Consider the following 18,650-nt stretch of genomic DNA (forward strand, 5'->3'; position numbering starts at 1 on the left):
GGGCGTATTATTTGGATATACCATATTGGCGTATAACATGCATCTTCACTTTAAGAGGGAAGTTTCAGGAAAAAAATGTAATTTTAAATAAAGAACTGTGAAGCAAAATAATGGTCAGTCGCCATCAATGCAGCCTGATCAGTGCCTATCTGCAGCCTCACAAGTGCCCATCTACAGACCCACCATTGCCATGAATGTAGCCTCACCATTGCCAGGAATGCTGAACCCACCCTTGCCAGGAACGCACTCACCATAGCCAGGAACGCAGCACCATAGCCAGAAATGCACTCACCATAGCCAGGAATGCACTCACCATAGCCAGGAATGCCCCCACCATTGCCAGGAATGCCCCCAACATTTCCAGGAATGCACCACCAGAGCCAGGAATGCACAACTATAGCCAGGAATGCACAACCATAACCAGGAATGCCCCCACCATTGCCAAGAATGCCCCCACCATTGCCAGGAATGCACTACCATAGCCAGGAATGTACCATCATAGCCAGGAATGCCCCCACCATTGCCAGGAATGCACCATCATAGCCAGGAATGCACAACCATAGCCATGAATGCATCACCATAGCCAGGAATGCACAAGCATAGCCAGGAATGCGCCCACCATTGCCAGGAATGCACCACCATCGCCAGGAATGCACCACCATCACCAGGAATGCCCCCATCATTGCTAGGAATGCACAACCATAGTCAGGAATGCACCACCATAGCCAGAAATGCACTCACCATTGCCAAGAATGTAGCACCATTGCAAGGAATGCACTGACGAGCGCCAAAGATTACCTACAGGAGAATCTCCTGTTTACACTGTGGCCTCTTTAATAGAAAGTCCCGCCTCCTTTGATGGACAGAACAATCGTCCAATGACAGCGCCGGAGACGGGACTTCCTATTACAAAGGCCACCCGTAAACAGGAAATTCTCCTGTGTGTGTAAAGCACTCGGTCCCGCCTCCACCATGTGCCTTCCAAGGCATATACATCATTTGTGGGCCCGATTTTTTTATATCCTCACAGAGTTCTTTGCCATGAGGTGCCACACTGAACTTCCAGTGACCAGTATCAGAGAGTGAGAGCAATAACACCAAATTAAACACACCTGCTCCCCATTCACACCTGATATCTTGTAGCACTAACGAGTCACATGACACCGGGGAGGGAAAATTACTAATTGGGCCCAATTTGGATGTTTTCACTTAGGGGTGTACTCACCTTTGTTGCCAGCGGTTTAGACATTAATGGCTGTGTGTTGAGTTATTTTGAGGGGATAGCAAATTTACACTGTTATACAAGCTGTACACTCACTACTTTACATTGTAGCAAAGTGTCATTTCTTCAGTGTTGTCACATGAAAAGATATAATAAAATATTTACAAAAATGTGAGGGGTGTATTTACTATTGTGAGATACTGTATAATACTGTATATTGCAACCATATTGGAAGGTCTCTGCTATGTTAATAATGTCAAAGATCTCTGTGATATATCTTCAGAACTGCTCCTCATACTTCCTACTGAAGTAACTTTTTTGATCTGGAAAATACATCAAATGGTACCCCTACCCCATTATCAAAATCAATGGAACATCTAAAGCGCTAATTGGTGGGGTGTCGAAGTGTTCTGTATGTGGAGTAGCTGTCCATATTATTTACTGTTTTCTTGCGGCGTCTGTGGATATGCACCAAGTAATCTTTTTATGTGGTTTGTATTTCTGGAATAATAAAAATAGTGTTTTTATCATTTAATGTGGTATGTGCAATATATCATTGTGGCATCTGAAAAGTCCCAGAATTTGTTCTCAGTGATGTCCTTACTATGATATTAGGAACATGCAGTGACTAAATTTGCTGGGCCCTGTGCATATGTATTATTCCTAGATTGTAAGCTCTAACGCGCAGGGCTCTCTGATTCCTCCCCTGTATTGAATTGTATTGTAATTGCACTGTCTGCCCTAATGTAAAGCGCTGCGTAAACTGTCGGCGCCATTTAAATCCTGTATAATAATAATAAAATAATAATATTTCAGTTTGTAGGGAAATGAAGGTTAATAAGTCACTTCAACATTAAATTCAGCGATAAGCCCCTTTGGCAGAATCACAGAGAATCATCTGTAATTGTAGAAAAAGCCAGGGTATGGTGTTTTGCTGCAGGTACAACAAAGATCAATTATTTACTGCTACTGATCATATAACACGTACATGCTTTCTCTGCAAGGACATGAGCTCATCTTTTGCATCAAATATTTACAACTTAGTACGGAGAGGTAGTTGTCTTTCTGTGATGTTGCTGATTGGTTACAAAAGGTTTCGTTGTCATTCAAGTGTAACAGCTTAAAAGCAGTTTAGCAGTATCCTGAAAGAAACAGGAACTGTAAAATACACAGACATACAAGAACTTTAAAGCAGCAGTGCCATCTAGCAACATTTCCAACAAATACAGTATTACGTAGAAATAAAAGAGCATTTTGTAGTTGTAGTTCTATATGTGCTATGAGACCGCACATGTATTGTAGTGTTAACGTTCTAGCCATCTATACATCTAGTTAGTGCATAGCTCCCAACTGTCCCTAATTTTGAGGGACTGTCCCTGATTTGGAACAAAGTCCCTTTTCCCTCCTCATTTGTCCCTCATTTTGGTCTGATCTGTATAGTTGTATATAAAATACACTACTGATCTTTCAGAAAGTGTTTCCCAGTGCTAAACATTTCCTCCAGTTTTTAAATTGCTACATTTGTACATTTCAAAAGCCAATATAAAGGAATAGTAGTGGTAAAAAAAACACTTGTGGGTTTAACTAACCATTTTTTTGGTAGAAATCTCCTTTAATGGGGCATGACAATTGGTGTGTCCTATGCCTACATATTTTTGCTAATAGGGCTCCCTCCTTCCCATCTCAAAGTTGGGAGGTATGTTAATGTATCTCATTAATAATTTAGTATAACATAGGCAAACTTGGAATGTTAGGATTTGTACATATTATATGCCAGAAGTGAACCTGATAAAACAATCCTGCACAGGGTTTTACATTAAAGGGCAAATTTACTATGAGGCTTCATTGTCATGCGCTGTGGTAAGGCATGTGCAGCAACATGTTTTATATTCTTTGTAAACCTCAACAAAGAAGAAAGCGCTCATGCTTCTGAATGGTTGAACTAAATGGACTTGTGTCTTTTTTCACCCAGACTAACCATGTAACTATGTAACATCCATACAGGTGTAGTCAGTGTGAGCTTGGATGGTAACTACCATTGGAGTGGCCCCAAAGTTCTGTTTATAGGTGCTTGTGTTGGCCACGTGAAGCAGAGCTAGACAGCCTCTGAAAGTGAATGTAAATGGAAATGTTTTATTTTTTGAAGATAACAAACAGATTTTTACTTACCTGCTCTGTGCAATTCTATTTCACAGAGGGGCCCTGAAGCTCCTCTTCTTGGGTTCCCTGCTAGCGCTCCTGGTGGGTTCCCCCATTGGGAGCTATTTCCTTTGCATCCATGCACTTTTTCTGGCTCACTCCGAAATCTTTCTATCTGTGTCTATAGACACAGACAGTGGGACTCAGCCCTGCTCTCTCATCACTGGCATTGATTGACAGAAGCAGAAAACATGGACTCCTGCTGCCTCAGCAAAGCCTGCAAGACCAGGAAGTGAGGGGAGAGAAGAGCTGCAGACAGGTACAGCGCTGGATCAAATGAGGGCTCGGTCAAATAAAAGGGGGGTTGAGGGGGTGATGCTGATGCCTAAACATTTTTTACCTAATGCAAGGAATGCAATAAGGTGAAAAAATAAATGTTTAGACTTTATAATCACTTTAAAGTAAAGCTAAATTTCCCAATGCAGATGGCACACCTGGACACACATACAGTTTAGCACACTACAGTGGACAGATGGGAACACACTGTTTTTGTGGTCTACTAAGTAGTCTTTTCCCTATAGGGGGCATCTACCTGTATATGCAGCCCATAATAAAATAGTGGTAGTAAAGATTCAGAACAATTATTACAAACACACTAGTTCTGAAACAAATTCAACTATGTAAAATATATAAGATGTGCTGTTTTTAACAAAAATATTATCCTAAAGATGATTAGGTAACAGATGCAATAAACAATGTGCAATAAGCAAAATCAAACAATAATGAATGTTCAAATGGCAAAGTGTCACTTAATAAGTGAAGCTCTAATTGCCTGGAATAGTGTATCAAGTGATTTACATCAAAAATAATTTTTATTTTTTGTGAATAAGTAGCCACCATGACAAAAAATGGCAAATAATAAATGGTGCAAAAAGTTCATAAAGTTCATAAACAGTCCAGTGGAAGTGCCTCTGAAGAAAAGTGGTCAGCCAGTTCCAGGGAATGTATCCAGGCTTATGGTACTCCTTAATCTCGTTAATCACATCATGTGGTTATAGAAGATAATGGAAGACGCTCATAGTGCATTACCCACTTGCCGGCTGCCCATAGCCAAAAAACATTTGCAGGGTGGTCAGATAACCTTGGGAGGGCGTACTGTCTATGCATTGATTAGGGTGGTGTGCCAAAACGCATCTGCTTTTGTAAAAGTATTTACATTTGATATGGACATGCAGTTGCCGACCCTTCTCTCTTCTAGGGCGTACTATAATGTCCTCCAAGAATCACGCTCCCGTGCGCCCCCTGGGGCATGTTCCCGGGAATATCCATGACCGCCAGGTCTCCCACTGATCACGGTATAGGGCCGATGGCAGTGGCCCTTTACCAAGTGATCGATCCGTTAGCTGTAAACAAGCCGGCACATGTCCGGTTCATCTCTCTCCTCTTCGTACCGATCGGTACAGTGGGAAAGGAGAGGGGAGAGATCGGTTTCAGCAGGACTGTGGGCACTACAGATCAAACCCACAACCGATCCATGCCAGTTCCCGCCTCACCCATCCATGCTCAGCCATGCCATCTATACTCCCAGCCATCCATACTCAGCCATGCCATCCATACTCACCCATCGATCCATGCTCAGCCATCCCATCCATACTCAGCCATGCCATCCATACTCATCAATCCATCCATGCTCATCCATCCCATCCATACTCAGCCATGCCACCCATACTCATCCATCCATCCATACTCAGCCATGCCATCCATAACCAGCCATCCATCCATGCTCAGCCATCTATACTCAGCCTTGCCATCCAACTCAGCCATGCCATCCATACTTATCCATCTATCCATCCATGCTCAGCCATCCATACTCATCCATTTATGCTCAGCCATGCCATCCATACTCAGCCATACCATCCATACTCATCCATCCATCCATACTCAGCTATCCCATATGTACTCAGCCCTGCCATCCATACTCATCCATCCATGCATGCTCAGCCATCCCCATTCATGCTCAGCCATCCCCATACACGGCTCATGACATCCCAAATCCATGCCTCATCCATGTCACATCAGTTCTCATCTGTGCCACATCCATCCAACTACAGTGCCCATCAGTGCCACTACAGTGCCTCACAAAAGTGTAATAGGTAATCAAATTAGATTTGAAATGGATGCCCCTAGAACACTTGATGGTGCTCCCTGCATGTTAGGGCTCTGTATGTGGACAGGCTGTGTAAAAGTCTCACACATGTGGTATTGTTATACTCAGGAGGAGTATCAGAATATATTTTGGGGTGTAATTTTGGCTATATATATGCTATGTATTAGAAATCTTGTATAAATTGACAACTTTGTGTAAAAAAAAAAAAGGTTTTAATTTTCTTTCCACATTTACCAAAAACCTGTGAAAAAAAATGACATGTTCAAAAGACTACTTTTACCTCATTGAATATACATTGGGGTGTTTGCTTTTCAAAATGGGGTCATTTTTTGGGCATTTTCATTGTCTTGGTGCTCCAGGGCCTTCAAAAGTGCAAGAGGTAGTCAAGAAATTAAATGTGTAATTTATGTCCCCAGAACGTCTGACATGCTCCCTGCCTGTTGGACCTCCGTATGTGACCAGGCTGAAAAAGTCTCACACGTGTGCTATCGCCATACTCAGGAGGAATAGTAGAATGTGTTTTGGGGTGTAATTTGTGGTATGCATATGCTGTGTATGAGAAATAACCTGTTAATATGACAATTTTGTGAAAAAAAATCTTAATTTTGCAAAAATTACAGCTTTGGAAAATTACAGCTTCAAAAAAACTCACTATGCCACTAAATACTTTAGAATGTCTACTTTCAAAAAAGAGGTAATTTGAAGGGTAGTTGTACTTTCCCGGCTTGTTAGGGTTTCAAGAATTTAGATTCAGTGCACCAGGTGTGATCAATTTTCAGTGATTGGCACCGTAGATTGTAGACCCTATAACTTTCACAATAATCAAAAAAATACACAGATTTGGGTTATTTTTACTAAAGATATGTAACAGTATAAATGTTGGCCAAAATGTATAAAGAAAAATTACTAACTTGTAAAATTTGATAACAGAAATGAAAAAAAATGCATTTTTAAAAAAAAATTTTTTAAAAATGTTTGGTCTTTTTTCATTGATAGCGCAAACAATAAAAAACCTAGAGGTGATCAAATAGACCCAAAAGAAAGTTCTATTTGTGTTAAAAAAGGACACAAATTTCTCATGGGTACAATGTTGAATGACTAAGTAATTGTCATTCAAAATGTGAGAGCACTGAAAGTTGAAAATTGGTCTGGTGAGGAAGGGAGTTTAAGTACCCAGTGGGTAAGTGGTTTAAAGCTGATTTATTAAATATAAATATATTATTAAATATAAATTGCGCCTACATCAATGAATTAGAGTGATATAGGATAAAATCTTGCACAGCCACCTGAAGTGAGGTCTGCGCTTGTTGACCTCACGTTGCTAGCTCCAATCCAATGCATATCCTCTTATGCCGCGAATCCGTCGGACAATTCCATCATGTGTGGACTTCATCGGACCTTTGCTGTCTAAAAATCAGACAGACTTTAGATTTAAAATATGTTTTAAATCTTTCCCATGGACTCGAGTCCGGTATAAAAATCCGTTTGTATGCTAGTCCGATGGATGAAAACCAACGCTAGGGCAGCTATTGGCTACTGGCTATGAACTTCCTTATTCTAGTCTGGTCGTACGTCATCATGATCGAATCCATCGGACTTTGATGGGATTGTGTGTGGCCAAGTCCGTTCATTCGGAAAGTGCGTTGGAAGTCCACCGAAAGGGAAGACCATCGGACCTAGTCTGCCAGAAAGTCCAGTCGTGTGTACACGTCATTAGAAAGCATTGACTGGAATGAAGGCTCTAACTAATTCAACTAAACAGCAAAAGCATTTTGTCCCATTTAAACCAGAAAATTTTCTTTTTACTATATTAACAGTTCATCTACCACCCTATTAGTTTCTGTACTCACACAATGTAAACAAAGTAATATTAATAACAAACCATAATTCACAGCAACAAAATACACAATAAGAGCAGTTTGAGGAATACATGATACTGTAGCTCCCGGTCAGATAGAGGTTTTCCCTCTTTCCTGCGAATACTAGCATGGCCAAACGGTTTAGGTGTGTACTGTCCTACCTCCATTTGCTGATTTCTCATTGGCTTTTTGTTCTCATTTCTCCCTGATAATGAGAGGTAGATAATTATAGAGTTTTGTTAACTTATAGTATTTTTCCCCATATCCTTCATTTTCAAGCATGTTTTGTCCCTTGCACCTGGTATTTTTAACTTCATATTTTCCATCATCACATGATATCCCCCCAGGATAACAGGGCTTCAACTCAGCTATCCTATCACAATAGGCTGGGTGGGAGGGGGTTAAATCATTAAAGCAGTATTAAACCAAAAAAACAAAAATTTAATTTATTTCAGCTTACCACTCCTAAAATGCAGTGGCTATAGTCTTTTTCTTTTATTTAGGCGTCTTTTCCTTTATTTTCATTTGGTGATCCAGCCAGTAACACAATTCCTGTCTAAGGTGGCTCCACCTCATTGGAGGAGGAACAGAGACATCCTTGGACAGCAGCATTGTCAATCTGACTAACAAATTAAAGTAAAACTCCAGTTAACACTTTTAATCAGTTACAGAAACAGCATTTTTTCCTTTTTGAATAAGGGTTTTACATAAATAAACAAAAGCTACCCTTTGTAAGCACCCTTGTCAGTGTTAAATAGTTTGCCTCAACCTCTTAACTGCCTATTTTTGCTGGACAGCTTAGTCTGCTAGGAGAAGTTGAAAAATAACAGATTTAATGATCAGATCGGCGGGTGAAAATAAAGGAGAAACAGACAAAGAAAAGGTAACTAATGTAGCCACCACATATGTGAATTGGTAAGCTGCATTGTATTATATTTTTTGATTTTTGGTTTTTGGTTTTATACCTCTAAAAAGGCTAAGAAGGCTAAGTTCACTTTTAGGAACATGTTACATGTTACACCTGTTTTTAGAGTGTACCATGTTCCTAAACATCCGCACGCTCCCCCAGAAAAGCACAGCTCTGGGGCATTTTCATTGCCTCAATTGATGTGCATTTGTTCTGACCAGCAGGGGAATGCAGTAGGTAGGAGGGAGAAGTGTTCCAGGCTTTAAGGCTCACAGGCACTCTGATACCCAAGAGAGGCCAAATACAATATACTATATATTTGATGACTATTAATTGTGTGGACACTTTTGCATTTTCTTTTGATGTAGAGATCTATTTCCAAGTCAATGGACACAAGTACAAACCTTCTACCTGTGGAAAAGATATTGAATTTCATGTATGGTATGGTGGGATCTATGCCTGAACACATCATGACTCAGAATGAAAAAGAAAACACATCTTAGCAGTTAGGGCTAGTTTACACTTTCTTCAAAACATGGCTTTGGACATGCTTTGTTAAAGCTCTCTGAACTCCAGGCAAAGCCCATGTCACTAAATAAAATGGTTAGCTTACAGTCCTGATTACATCTTGATTTTACTTGGTGATTCGGTGGGACTTCGATGAGGCTTTGGTGGAGTTTCGATGGGGCTTCGATGAGCCTTTGGTGGGGCTTTGGGGGAGCTTCGGTGAGGCTTCATGGGGCTTTGATGAGGCTTTGGTGGGACTTCGCTGATGCTTCGGTGGGGCTTCAAGCGAGCTTTGCCATAGGCATCTATGGAGGCTTTGAAGTCGCTTTGAAGCACCACTAAAGCTACATGGGGTATAATTTTTTAAACAAAGCCAAAGCAAAGCACTAGCATTCAGAAAGCTTTAACAAAGCCTGTCCGAAGCCTTGTTTTGAAGCAAGTGTGTTGAAGCCGAAGCTAGTGTAAATGAGCCCGAACAGGTTGTGGCTTGACATTCTGAGGTTGATTTACTAAAACTGGAGAGTGCAAAATGTGGTGCAGCTCTGCATGGTAGTCAATCACTTCTCCCTTCAGTTTCCAGTTTGTAAAGCTATATAGATCTTTGAAGAATCACCTGAGCTGGGAACTTACAAGCCAAACCCCCAAGAGTAGAGATGCATCAAAATTTGAGCCGCCAAAATATATTTGGCCGAAAATGCTGTTATCGACAGAATGCCAATAAGAGAAAAGGTGCCGATAATGGCACCAAAAGCACATTCTGTTTTTGCTGTGATTTTACTGCAAATTTGCGCAGATTTTACGGCAAATTCACAGGGTTTTTGCTGTGGTTTTACTGCAATTTTTGGACGATTTTACCATGATTACTGTGCTTATGGTGTGTTTTTCATAGGTCATGTGACTCAAAAACCGCATCAAAAATCAAACACGGGTGCGTTAATGATGCATTCTTGCTGCATTTTCAATTCATTTGGACTGGGAGGTGTGTTTTTGTCCATTTTTTTAACTGACAAAAAATGCATCAAACTGGATTTTTAACACCACAATGGAAGCGCAAGGAACCACTGTGAAGACATACATAGAATTTAAAGGGATACATTTTTTTGAGCTTCTCTTGTGCTAAAACCGGAAATGCTTCTCTTGTGCTAAAGGTGCCAATAATGGCTGATAATAAATTCATATTGATTTAAATTGATGATATTTATTAAAAAGTCAAATATAATACAATTATATATAAAAATATAAAAAAAATTAAAACTGTAATTTTCCGTTTCGGTTTTCAGCCAAGTGCATCCTGCATTTTCAGTTTCGGCACCAAAATTTCGATTCAGTGTACCTCTACCCAAGAGGTAAAATAAGTTGGTAGGAGATTTGACCTAAAAGTTTCTACCAAGACTGAACATTTTCTCAATGAATAGCAAGTAAAGAAAATGGTGTCTCTTTTAAGACAAACTTTGATTGTCTTACGTAAGTCATCTACATGTCAGGGCTATTTAAACTATACAACCTGGCTATTAATGCTAATTCGATACATCAGAACAACACATAAGTCATACTGCATGCTAAATTCACATTCTTGGAGACTATTAAAATCTGAGTAGAAAAAGTATTTACAACAAGGTAACCACAAACCACAAGTACTATAATAATATCCAAGATCTGCTGGAATAAAAAGAGATGTAATTTGCTTTGGTTGTTTACAGGATATAACAAGCTGTTATGGGCTGAGAATATAAATAATCATACATTCTTTTCAGACAGAAGGTTGTAAACACTTCTAGCATTGAAAGGGTTAGGCATTTTTGGAAAACCATCCTCACCACAAATTCACAAGGCACTGAGCTATTTATGACAACCCCTAACACTGCTAAATATGATATCTACTTGTACTCGGAATATAATGCTTTGGGTCCAGGAGCCTAGTTGATCATTCATCTGTGGTTCCGACTGAAATATTTATACATCCAAATATTTGTCATCACATATTTTATCACATAGATGTATTCACTGAATACACATTAAAGATAACCCCTTGTACTTCTGAATACTCTAACACACATATCAGTTTAGTTATTGTTGAATTGTTCTGCCACTAATTTGTTAATTTCTTCCATGTTTAACTGATTTGTTTTTAAGAAAAAAAAAGAAGTGCCAAATGGCAAAGCACTGAATGTCCACAACTAATGAATTTGGTTTGCAGGAGGTTCAATGAACCCAGTAAAAAGTCCTCTAAACCTGAACATAGCGCCAAACCCTATTGAAGTCTATAGAAGCAGAATCTTATTTGTTTCTGGTCTTTTTCAATGCCAATTTGCAAGCTAAAAAAAAGACATGGGTAAATGGGCACTGCCATGAGGGACATGTACCATCCAAACACATTTTTTTTAAATAACATTCAGCAGGGAGAGGGTTTTTTAATGTGGGTAAAATAAAAAATAAAATGCACAAATTCTTAACATAACATGCTTTGGGGATGCCTTAGACCTGCACATTAGACATGTGCAGAGTAAAATATTTCGTTTCGGAATTTCGTTTTCGTCCGAAAACTTAATTTATTTAGTTACTCCCGAAATTCGTTTTTATTTATTTCGTTTTTCGTTCAAAAATTGCATTCGTCCGAAAATCCACATGAATTACGGTCGAATCTGTCTTGGAAGGCTTATGGTGTCTGTCGAATGTATAAAGAAGATTCGACGGAGCTAACTATATAGCATACTTTAGAACCCTATTAAAGTCTATGGGACTCCAACGTTCAAAATCTAAAGTGCTCATTTTAAAGGCTAATTTGCAAGTTACTGTCCTAAAAAGTGTTTGGGGACCCGGGTCCTTTTTCGGGAGCAGTGATTTTAATAATGATTAAAGTGAAACAATAAAAGTGTAATATTCCTTTAAATTTCGTAAGGGGGGGGGGGGGGGGGGTTGTCTATAGTGTGCCTGTGAAGGGGCGCATGTTTCCCGTGCTTAGAACTGTCCCTGCACAAAGTGTCATTTATGCAGGAAAAAAAGTCCTTTAAAATCACTCGCAGCTATTATGAATTGTCGGCTCCGTAATACAGAGAACACTCATTGAAAGTCATTGATAAAAAAATAAATAAATAAATAAATAAAAAAGCGTGGGGGTCCCCCAAATTCAATTACCAGGCCCTTCAGGTCTGGTATGGATATTAAGGGGAACCCTGCCTCAAATTTAAGAAACAATTTGACGTGGGGTTCCCCCTAAATATCCATAACCAGACCCTTCAGGTCTGGTATGGATATTAAGGGGAACCCCGCGTCAAATGTAAAAAAAAATTGACGTGGGGTTCCCCCTAAAAATCCATACCAGACCCTTTATCCGAGCACGCAACCTGGCAGGCCGCAGGAAAAGAGGGGGGGACGAGAGAGCGGCCCCCCCTCCCTCCTGAACCGTACCAGGCCACATGCCCTCAACATTGGGAGGATGCTTTGGGGGTCCGTGACCCCTCAAAGCACCTTGTCCCCATGTTGATGAGGACAAGGGCCTCATCCCCACAACCCTGGCCGGTGGTTGTGGAGGTCTGCGGGCGGGGGGCTTATCAGAATCTGGAAGCCCCCTTTAACAAGGGGACCCCCAGATCCCGGCCCCCCCCTGTTTGAAATGGTAAGGGGGTACAAAAGTACCCCTACCATTTCACAAAGAAAGTGTAAAAAATGGTTAAATAAAACAAACACACTTTTGAAAAATTCCTTTATTAAAAATAAAAAAATAAAAAAAAGATTCCAGCGGCGGTAATCCACTCTTGCTATCCAGCGACGGACGATCATCTCTCCAGCGATGTCTCATCTCATCCAGCGCAGCGATCCATCCTTCTTCTGTCTCCGTGGAGGAGACACTGCAAGGATTCCGGCGGCTGACGTTTCTTATATACGGAGGGCGGGGCCACCCGTCACCTGACCCCGCCCCCCTCTGACGCAAGGGGAAACCCGGGGTTCCCCGTGACGTATGGGTGACCCCGCCCCCCTCTGATGTAACGGAAACCTGCCTGTGTTACATCAGAGGGGTGCGGGTCACCCCTACGTCACAGGGAACCCCGGGTTTCCCCTTGCGTCAGAGGGGGGCGGGGTCAGGTGACGGGTGGCCCCGCCCTCCGTATATAAGAAACGTCAGCCGCCGGAATGCCTGCAGTGTCTCCGTGGAGGAGACAGAAGAAGGATGGATCGCTGCGCTGGATGAGATGAGACATCGCTGGAGAGATGATCGTCCGTCGCTGGATAGCAAGAGTGGATTACCGCTGCTGGAATCTTTTTTTTATTTTTAATAAAGGAATTTTTCAAAAGTGTGTTTGTTTTATTTAACCATTTTTTACACTTTCTTTGTGAAATGGTAGGGGTACTTTTGTACCCCCTTACCATTTCAAACAGGGGGGGGCCGGGATCTGGGGGTCCCCTTGTTAAAGGGGGCTTCCAGATTCTGATAAGCCCCCCGCCCGCAGACCTCCACAACCACCGGCCAGGGTTGTGGGGATGAGGCCCTTGTCCTCATCAACATGGGGACAAGGTGCTTTGAGGGGTCACGGACCCCCAAAGCATCCTCCCAATGTTGAGGGCATGTGGCCTGGTACGGTTCAGGAGGGAGGGGGGGCCGCTCTCTCGTCCCCCCCTCTTTTCCTGCGGCCTGCCAGGTTGCGTGCTCGGATAAAGGGTCTGGTATGGATTTTTAGGGGGAACCCCACGTCAATTTCTTTTTAAATTTGACGCGGGGTTCCCCTTAATATCCATACCAGACCTGAAGGGTCTGGTTATGGGTATTTAGGGGGAACCCCACATCAAATTTTTTCTTAAATTTGAGGCAGGGTTCCCCTTAATATCCATACCAGACCTGAAGGGCCTGGTAATTGAATTTGGGGGACCCCCACGCTTTTTTATTTTTTTTTATTTTTATTTTTTATCAATGACTTTCAATGAGTGTTCTCTGTATTACGGAGCCGACAATTCATAATAGCTGCGAGTGATTTTAAAGGACTTTTTTTCCTGCATAAATGACACTTTGTGCAGGGACAATTCTAAGCACGGGAAACATGCGCCCCTTCACAGGCATACTATAGACACCCCCCCCTACGAAATTTAAAGGAATATTACACTTTTATTGTTTCACTTTAATCATTATTAAAATCACTGCTCCCGAAAAAACGGCCGTTTTTAAAACTTATTTTTGCATTGATACATGTCCCCTGGGGCAGGACCCAGGTCCCCAAACACTTTTTAGGACAGTAACTTGCAGAATATTTTCTCTCTGTCAAATCTTTTTTCTCTGTCGAATATTTTCTCTATATAATCTTGGACTAATAGAGGTAAGGTTAAGCACATTCGACCACAGGTTCTATAGACAGATTGTTGTCAGAGTCATGTCGAATCTCCTATTCTATATCGAAATGTTGTAACAATGAAAACGAAAATAAAGCATTTATTTATGTCGGATCTTTTGTTTTTCGGATTTTGTGCTTTCGTTATCGTTTGTCAAAACGAAAACGAAAATAGCTGAAATTCGGACGAAAATGCATTCGGACAAAAACGAATGCACATGTCTACTGCACATAAAGTTGCAAATGGAGTAGGATGTACTCATTTAAAACTGACATTGTGAGTTTACAAAAAGTGACTGTGAATCTGTCATTTGGTGTCCCCTTAGTTGCAAAGTGGATTTTCAGAGTCTACAAAATTCCCCTACAGACCCCACATCCCTTTTGGAATGGGGGGGGGGGTTATATGGCTCTTGTCCTCTCAACATGGGGTTAAGGTTTGCTGCCCCCTTGTAAGGTCCCCTTCCAATATTGAAGGCATGTGACCTGGTATGGTTTAGGAGGGTGGGGCCACATACTCTCTACACCCTCTTGCCTCGCTCAGGGCAAAGAGGGCCCCAAATATATGTTGCACCATGTAAATGAGTACAGGATACATAGTACCCCTTGATACTTAAAAAAAACAAAAAAAAATTGAAAGTAAAAAAAAAAAAAACACATCATGAAAAAAGTCCTTTATTGAAAATAAAATTGAAGAAACAATGAAAATCCAACATCAATCACATTGTCCAGCAATGTACCATGCCTTGTATTCAAAGTATTTAAACCCCTTGACATTTTTCACATTTTGTTAAAATCGTAAATGTATTTTTTTGGGGATTTTATGGGATAGACCAGTGCAAAGTGGCACATAATTGTAAAGTTGAAGGAAAATGATAACCGGTTTTCAACATTTTTTACAAATAAATATTTGAAAAGTGTGGCGTGCATTTGTATTCAGCCCCTTTACTCTGATATCCCTAACTAAAATCTAGTGGAGCCAACTGCCTTCAGAAGTCACCTAATTAGTAAAAAGAGTCCACCTGAGTGTACTTTAATCTCAGTATAAATACAGCTGTTCTGTGAAGCCCTCTGAGATTTGTTAGAGAACCTTAATGAACAAACAGCATCATGAAGGCCAAGGAACAAACCAGGCAGATCAGGGATAAAGTTGTGGAGAAGTTTAAAGCAGGTTAGGTTATAACAAAAATATCCCAAGCTTTGAACATCTCACGGAGCACTGTTCAATCCATCATCCAAAAATGGAAAGAGTATGGCACAACTGCAAACCTATCAAAACATGATGATCCACCTAAACTGATAGGCAAGGGGAGCATTCATCAGAGAAGCAGCAAAGAGGCCCATGGTAGCTCTGGAGGATCTTTAGAAATCCACAGCTCAGGTGGGACAATCTGTCCACAGGACAACTATTAGTCGTGCACAAATCTGTGGAGTGCTCTTTATGGAAGAGTGGCAACAAGAAAGCCAATAATGAATTAAAGAAAGCCATAAGATGTCCATTTGCAGTTTGCAAGAAGCCATTTGGGGGACACAGTAAACATGTGGAAGAAGGTGCTCTGGTCAGAAGAGAACAAAATTGAATTTTTTGGCCTAAAAGCAAAACACTATGTGTAAAAAAACATCTCCCTGAACACACCATCCCCACCGTGAAATATGGTGGTGGCAGCATCGTGTTGTGTGGATTCTTTTCTTCAGCAGGGACAGGGAAGCTGGTCAGAGTTGATGGAAAGATGAATGGAGCCAAATACAGGGCAATCTTAACAGAAAACCTGCAAAAAAAGTCTGCAAAAGACTTGAGACTGGGGCGGAAGTTCATCTTCCAGCAGGATAGCAACCCTAAACATACAGCCAGAGCTACAATGCAATATTTTAATTTAGATCAAAGCATATTCATGTGTTAGAATGGACCTAAATCCAATTGCGAATCTGTAGCAAGACTTGAAAATTGCTGTTCACAGATGCTCTCCATCCAATCTGACAGAGCCTGAGCTATTTTGCAAAGAAGAATGGGCAAAAATGTCAATTTCTAGATGTGCAAAGCTGGTATGGACATCCCAAAAATACTTGCAGCTGTAATTACAGCGAAAGGTCGTTCTACAAAGTATTGACTTACACATGCATGCCTCACTTTTCAGATATTTATTCGTAACAAATTGTGAAAACCATTTATCGTTTTCCTTCCACTTCACAATTACGTTGTGTTGGTCTACCACATAAAATACCAATAAAATACATTTACATTTTTGGTTGTAACATGACAAAATATGGAAAATTTCAAGGGGTGGGAATACTTTTTCAAGGCACTGTAGATCCTCATCAATTTTAAGGAGCACCGTTTGACGATGTTGACCCACCACCACAATGACCCACTGAACAACAGTCGCACTCTGCTGCTACTCACCAATGCAAATAACAGATCCTTGACAATTTCTATATATAAACAAGCCAGGAAAGGACCCATGTGGTATTCCTGACCAAATATAGGCTTCTGGATAACGTTTGTTTACAAACATCAGCCAGAGGTTCGGTCGGGGGAACTGAACAATTATGGACAGCCGCTTTGCCTATTCCATGAACAGTGAACAGGCTGGATTAGGATCAAGCTCATGTCGATTTATATAAGAATATTATAGGTGTGTGTTATTATGTGTTACAAAACTAGCATCTAATTTGGTTTAGAAGCTGGCCTCTGCTATTTGTTGTTAGTAATGTTAATTAAGTGCACTTTGAGGGAGTGTTGCTAAATACCAACAAAGTGTTAATAAAGTAAAGGTGTCAATTGGTCAATTCAAGCTGAACATATAATGAAACCTCTATTTTTAGATTTTATTTTTACCTTTAGCCTCCCTTATGCTGCCTATACAGTACATGTTACGATAAATTAAAATGTTATAAATATGGTTGTTTTGAATGTTCCTTGAAAATGAACACTTCATGCAACACAGACAATTATTATTTAGTGAATGTAATTAGAATTTCCATCAGGATCCACCAGAATAGATTGTTCTTTGATGAAAATATTACCGTATTTTATTCTTATCTATAACATTTTCAGTTACAATCGATATACCAACAATTAAACTATTGAACCAACATATGAACATGTGTATACCAAACATTAGATATTTGTGCATAAAAACTGCAGAAGATCTGTAGTGGTAGACAGTTCAAGGTGCCCAAAATGAGTCAAATAAACAGCAACATATTTGGTGGATGACTCTGATTTACTGAATACACCCAATAACTTTATGCTTTCATTTGCAGTATTTCCTTAAATGGACAAATTATTTATTATTAAATACATTTTCCAAATGTTGTTTATTTACAGGAAGTACAGAGGTGAGCCTAGGCTGTGGCAAAGGTTGTGAAGCATGTTCAGAGGTGAACGGATGTATTAAGTGCTTACCAAGGCTTTTTATACTTTTGGAAAGAAATGATATTCGACAAATTGGAGTCTGCTTGCAATCCTGTCCCCCAGGATTTTATGGTGATCGTAGTCGCGAGATAAACAAGTGTACAAGTAAGTCTACCAACATGTTATATATGTTCTACAAAATTTTACTGTATATTAGAGCTGCACGATTAATCATTAAAAAATCGTGATCTCAATTCAACCCCCCTCACCATTTTAATCCGGCATTTCCTTGATTCAGGTAAGCGCAGAGCCATTCTCTGCTCAGAGCTGTCAAAAAAAAAAGGCATCCGGCAAAGTTTATCACAACATTGCTCAGCGCTGAAATAAAAGGGAACATTGTATCATTTGGTTCTTTTAGATCAAAGGGATGACCTTCGGTCTGCAAATGAGGGCAGTTTAACCACTTAAAGACTAAGCGTTTTTCTGACTATTATTGCTTGCAAGCTAAAATCCGTATTTGTTGCTAGAAAAAGAACCCCTATATATATATATATATATATATATATATATATATATATATATATATATATATATATATATACAGTATCTCACAAAAGTGAGTACACCCCTCCCATTTTTGTAAATATTTTATTCTATCTTTTCAAATTTGGACATTTTCACTTAGGGGTTTACTCACTTTTGTTGCCAGAGGTTTAGACATTAATAGCTGTGTGTTGAGTTATTTTGAGAGGGCAGGAAATTTACACTGCTGTACAAGCTGTACACTATTTAACATTGTACCAAGTGTAATTTCTTCAGTATTGTCAAATTATTTACAAAAATCTGAGGGGTGCACCCATTTAGAAGCGACCCTAGAGAATAAAATGACAGTCATTGCAATATTTTATGTCACACTGTATTTGAGCAGTTTTACAAAAGCAATTTTTTGTGAAAATTTACACTTCAACTAATTAAAAAAAACGAAAACAGTAAAGTTAGCCCAATTTGTTTGAATAATATAAAATATGATATTACGCTGAGAGTCATGAGAGAATCTTGATCTTTATTCTAAGCAAAAAAAATTGTGATTCTCATTTTGTCCAGAATTGTGCAGCTCTACTGTGTATTAGAGTAATCAGTGCTGTCTGCATGACACCATCTGAACAATCTTATCATTGC

The 18,650-nt window shown here is 40.1% G+C and overlaps 1 protein-coding gene across 2 annotated transcripts in view; it reads left to right on the top strand.

The window, feature by feature from the left end:
- Window positions 1–18,650, top strand: part of RSPO1 (R-spondin 1) — a 206,654-nt gene that overhangs the window by 144,630 nt on the left and 43,374 nt on the right. For both annotated transcript variants that reach the window (XM_077481802.1, XM_077481803.1), the window contains exon 3: window positions 17,445–17,636. In XM_077481802.1, the coding sequence (XP_077337928.1) occupies window positions 17,445–17,636 (192 nt within the window). The remainder of the gene's footprint in view (window positions 1–17,444; window positions 17,637–18,650) is intronic.

Source organism: Lithobates pipiens, unplaced genomic scaffold (assembly GCF_037356315.1).
Source record: "Lithobates pipiens isolate NorthernLeopardFrog02 unplaced genomic scaffold, aLitPip1_a1.2 Scaffold_16, whole genome shotgun sequence".
NCBI classification, from domain to species: Eukaryota; Metazoa; Chordata; class Amphibia; order Anura; family Ranidae; genus Lithobates; species Lithobates pipiens.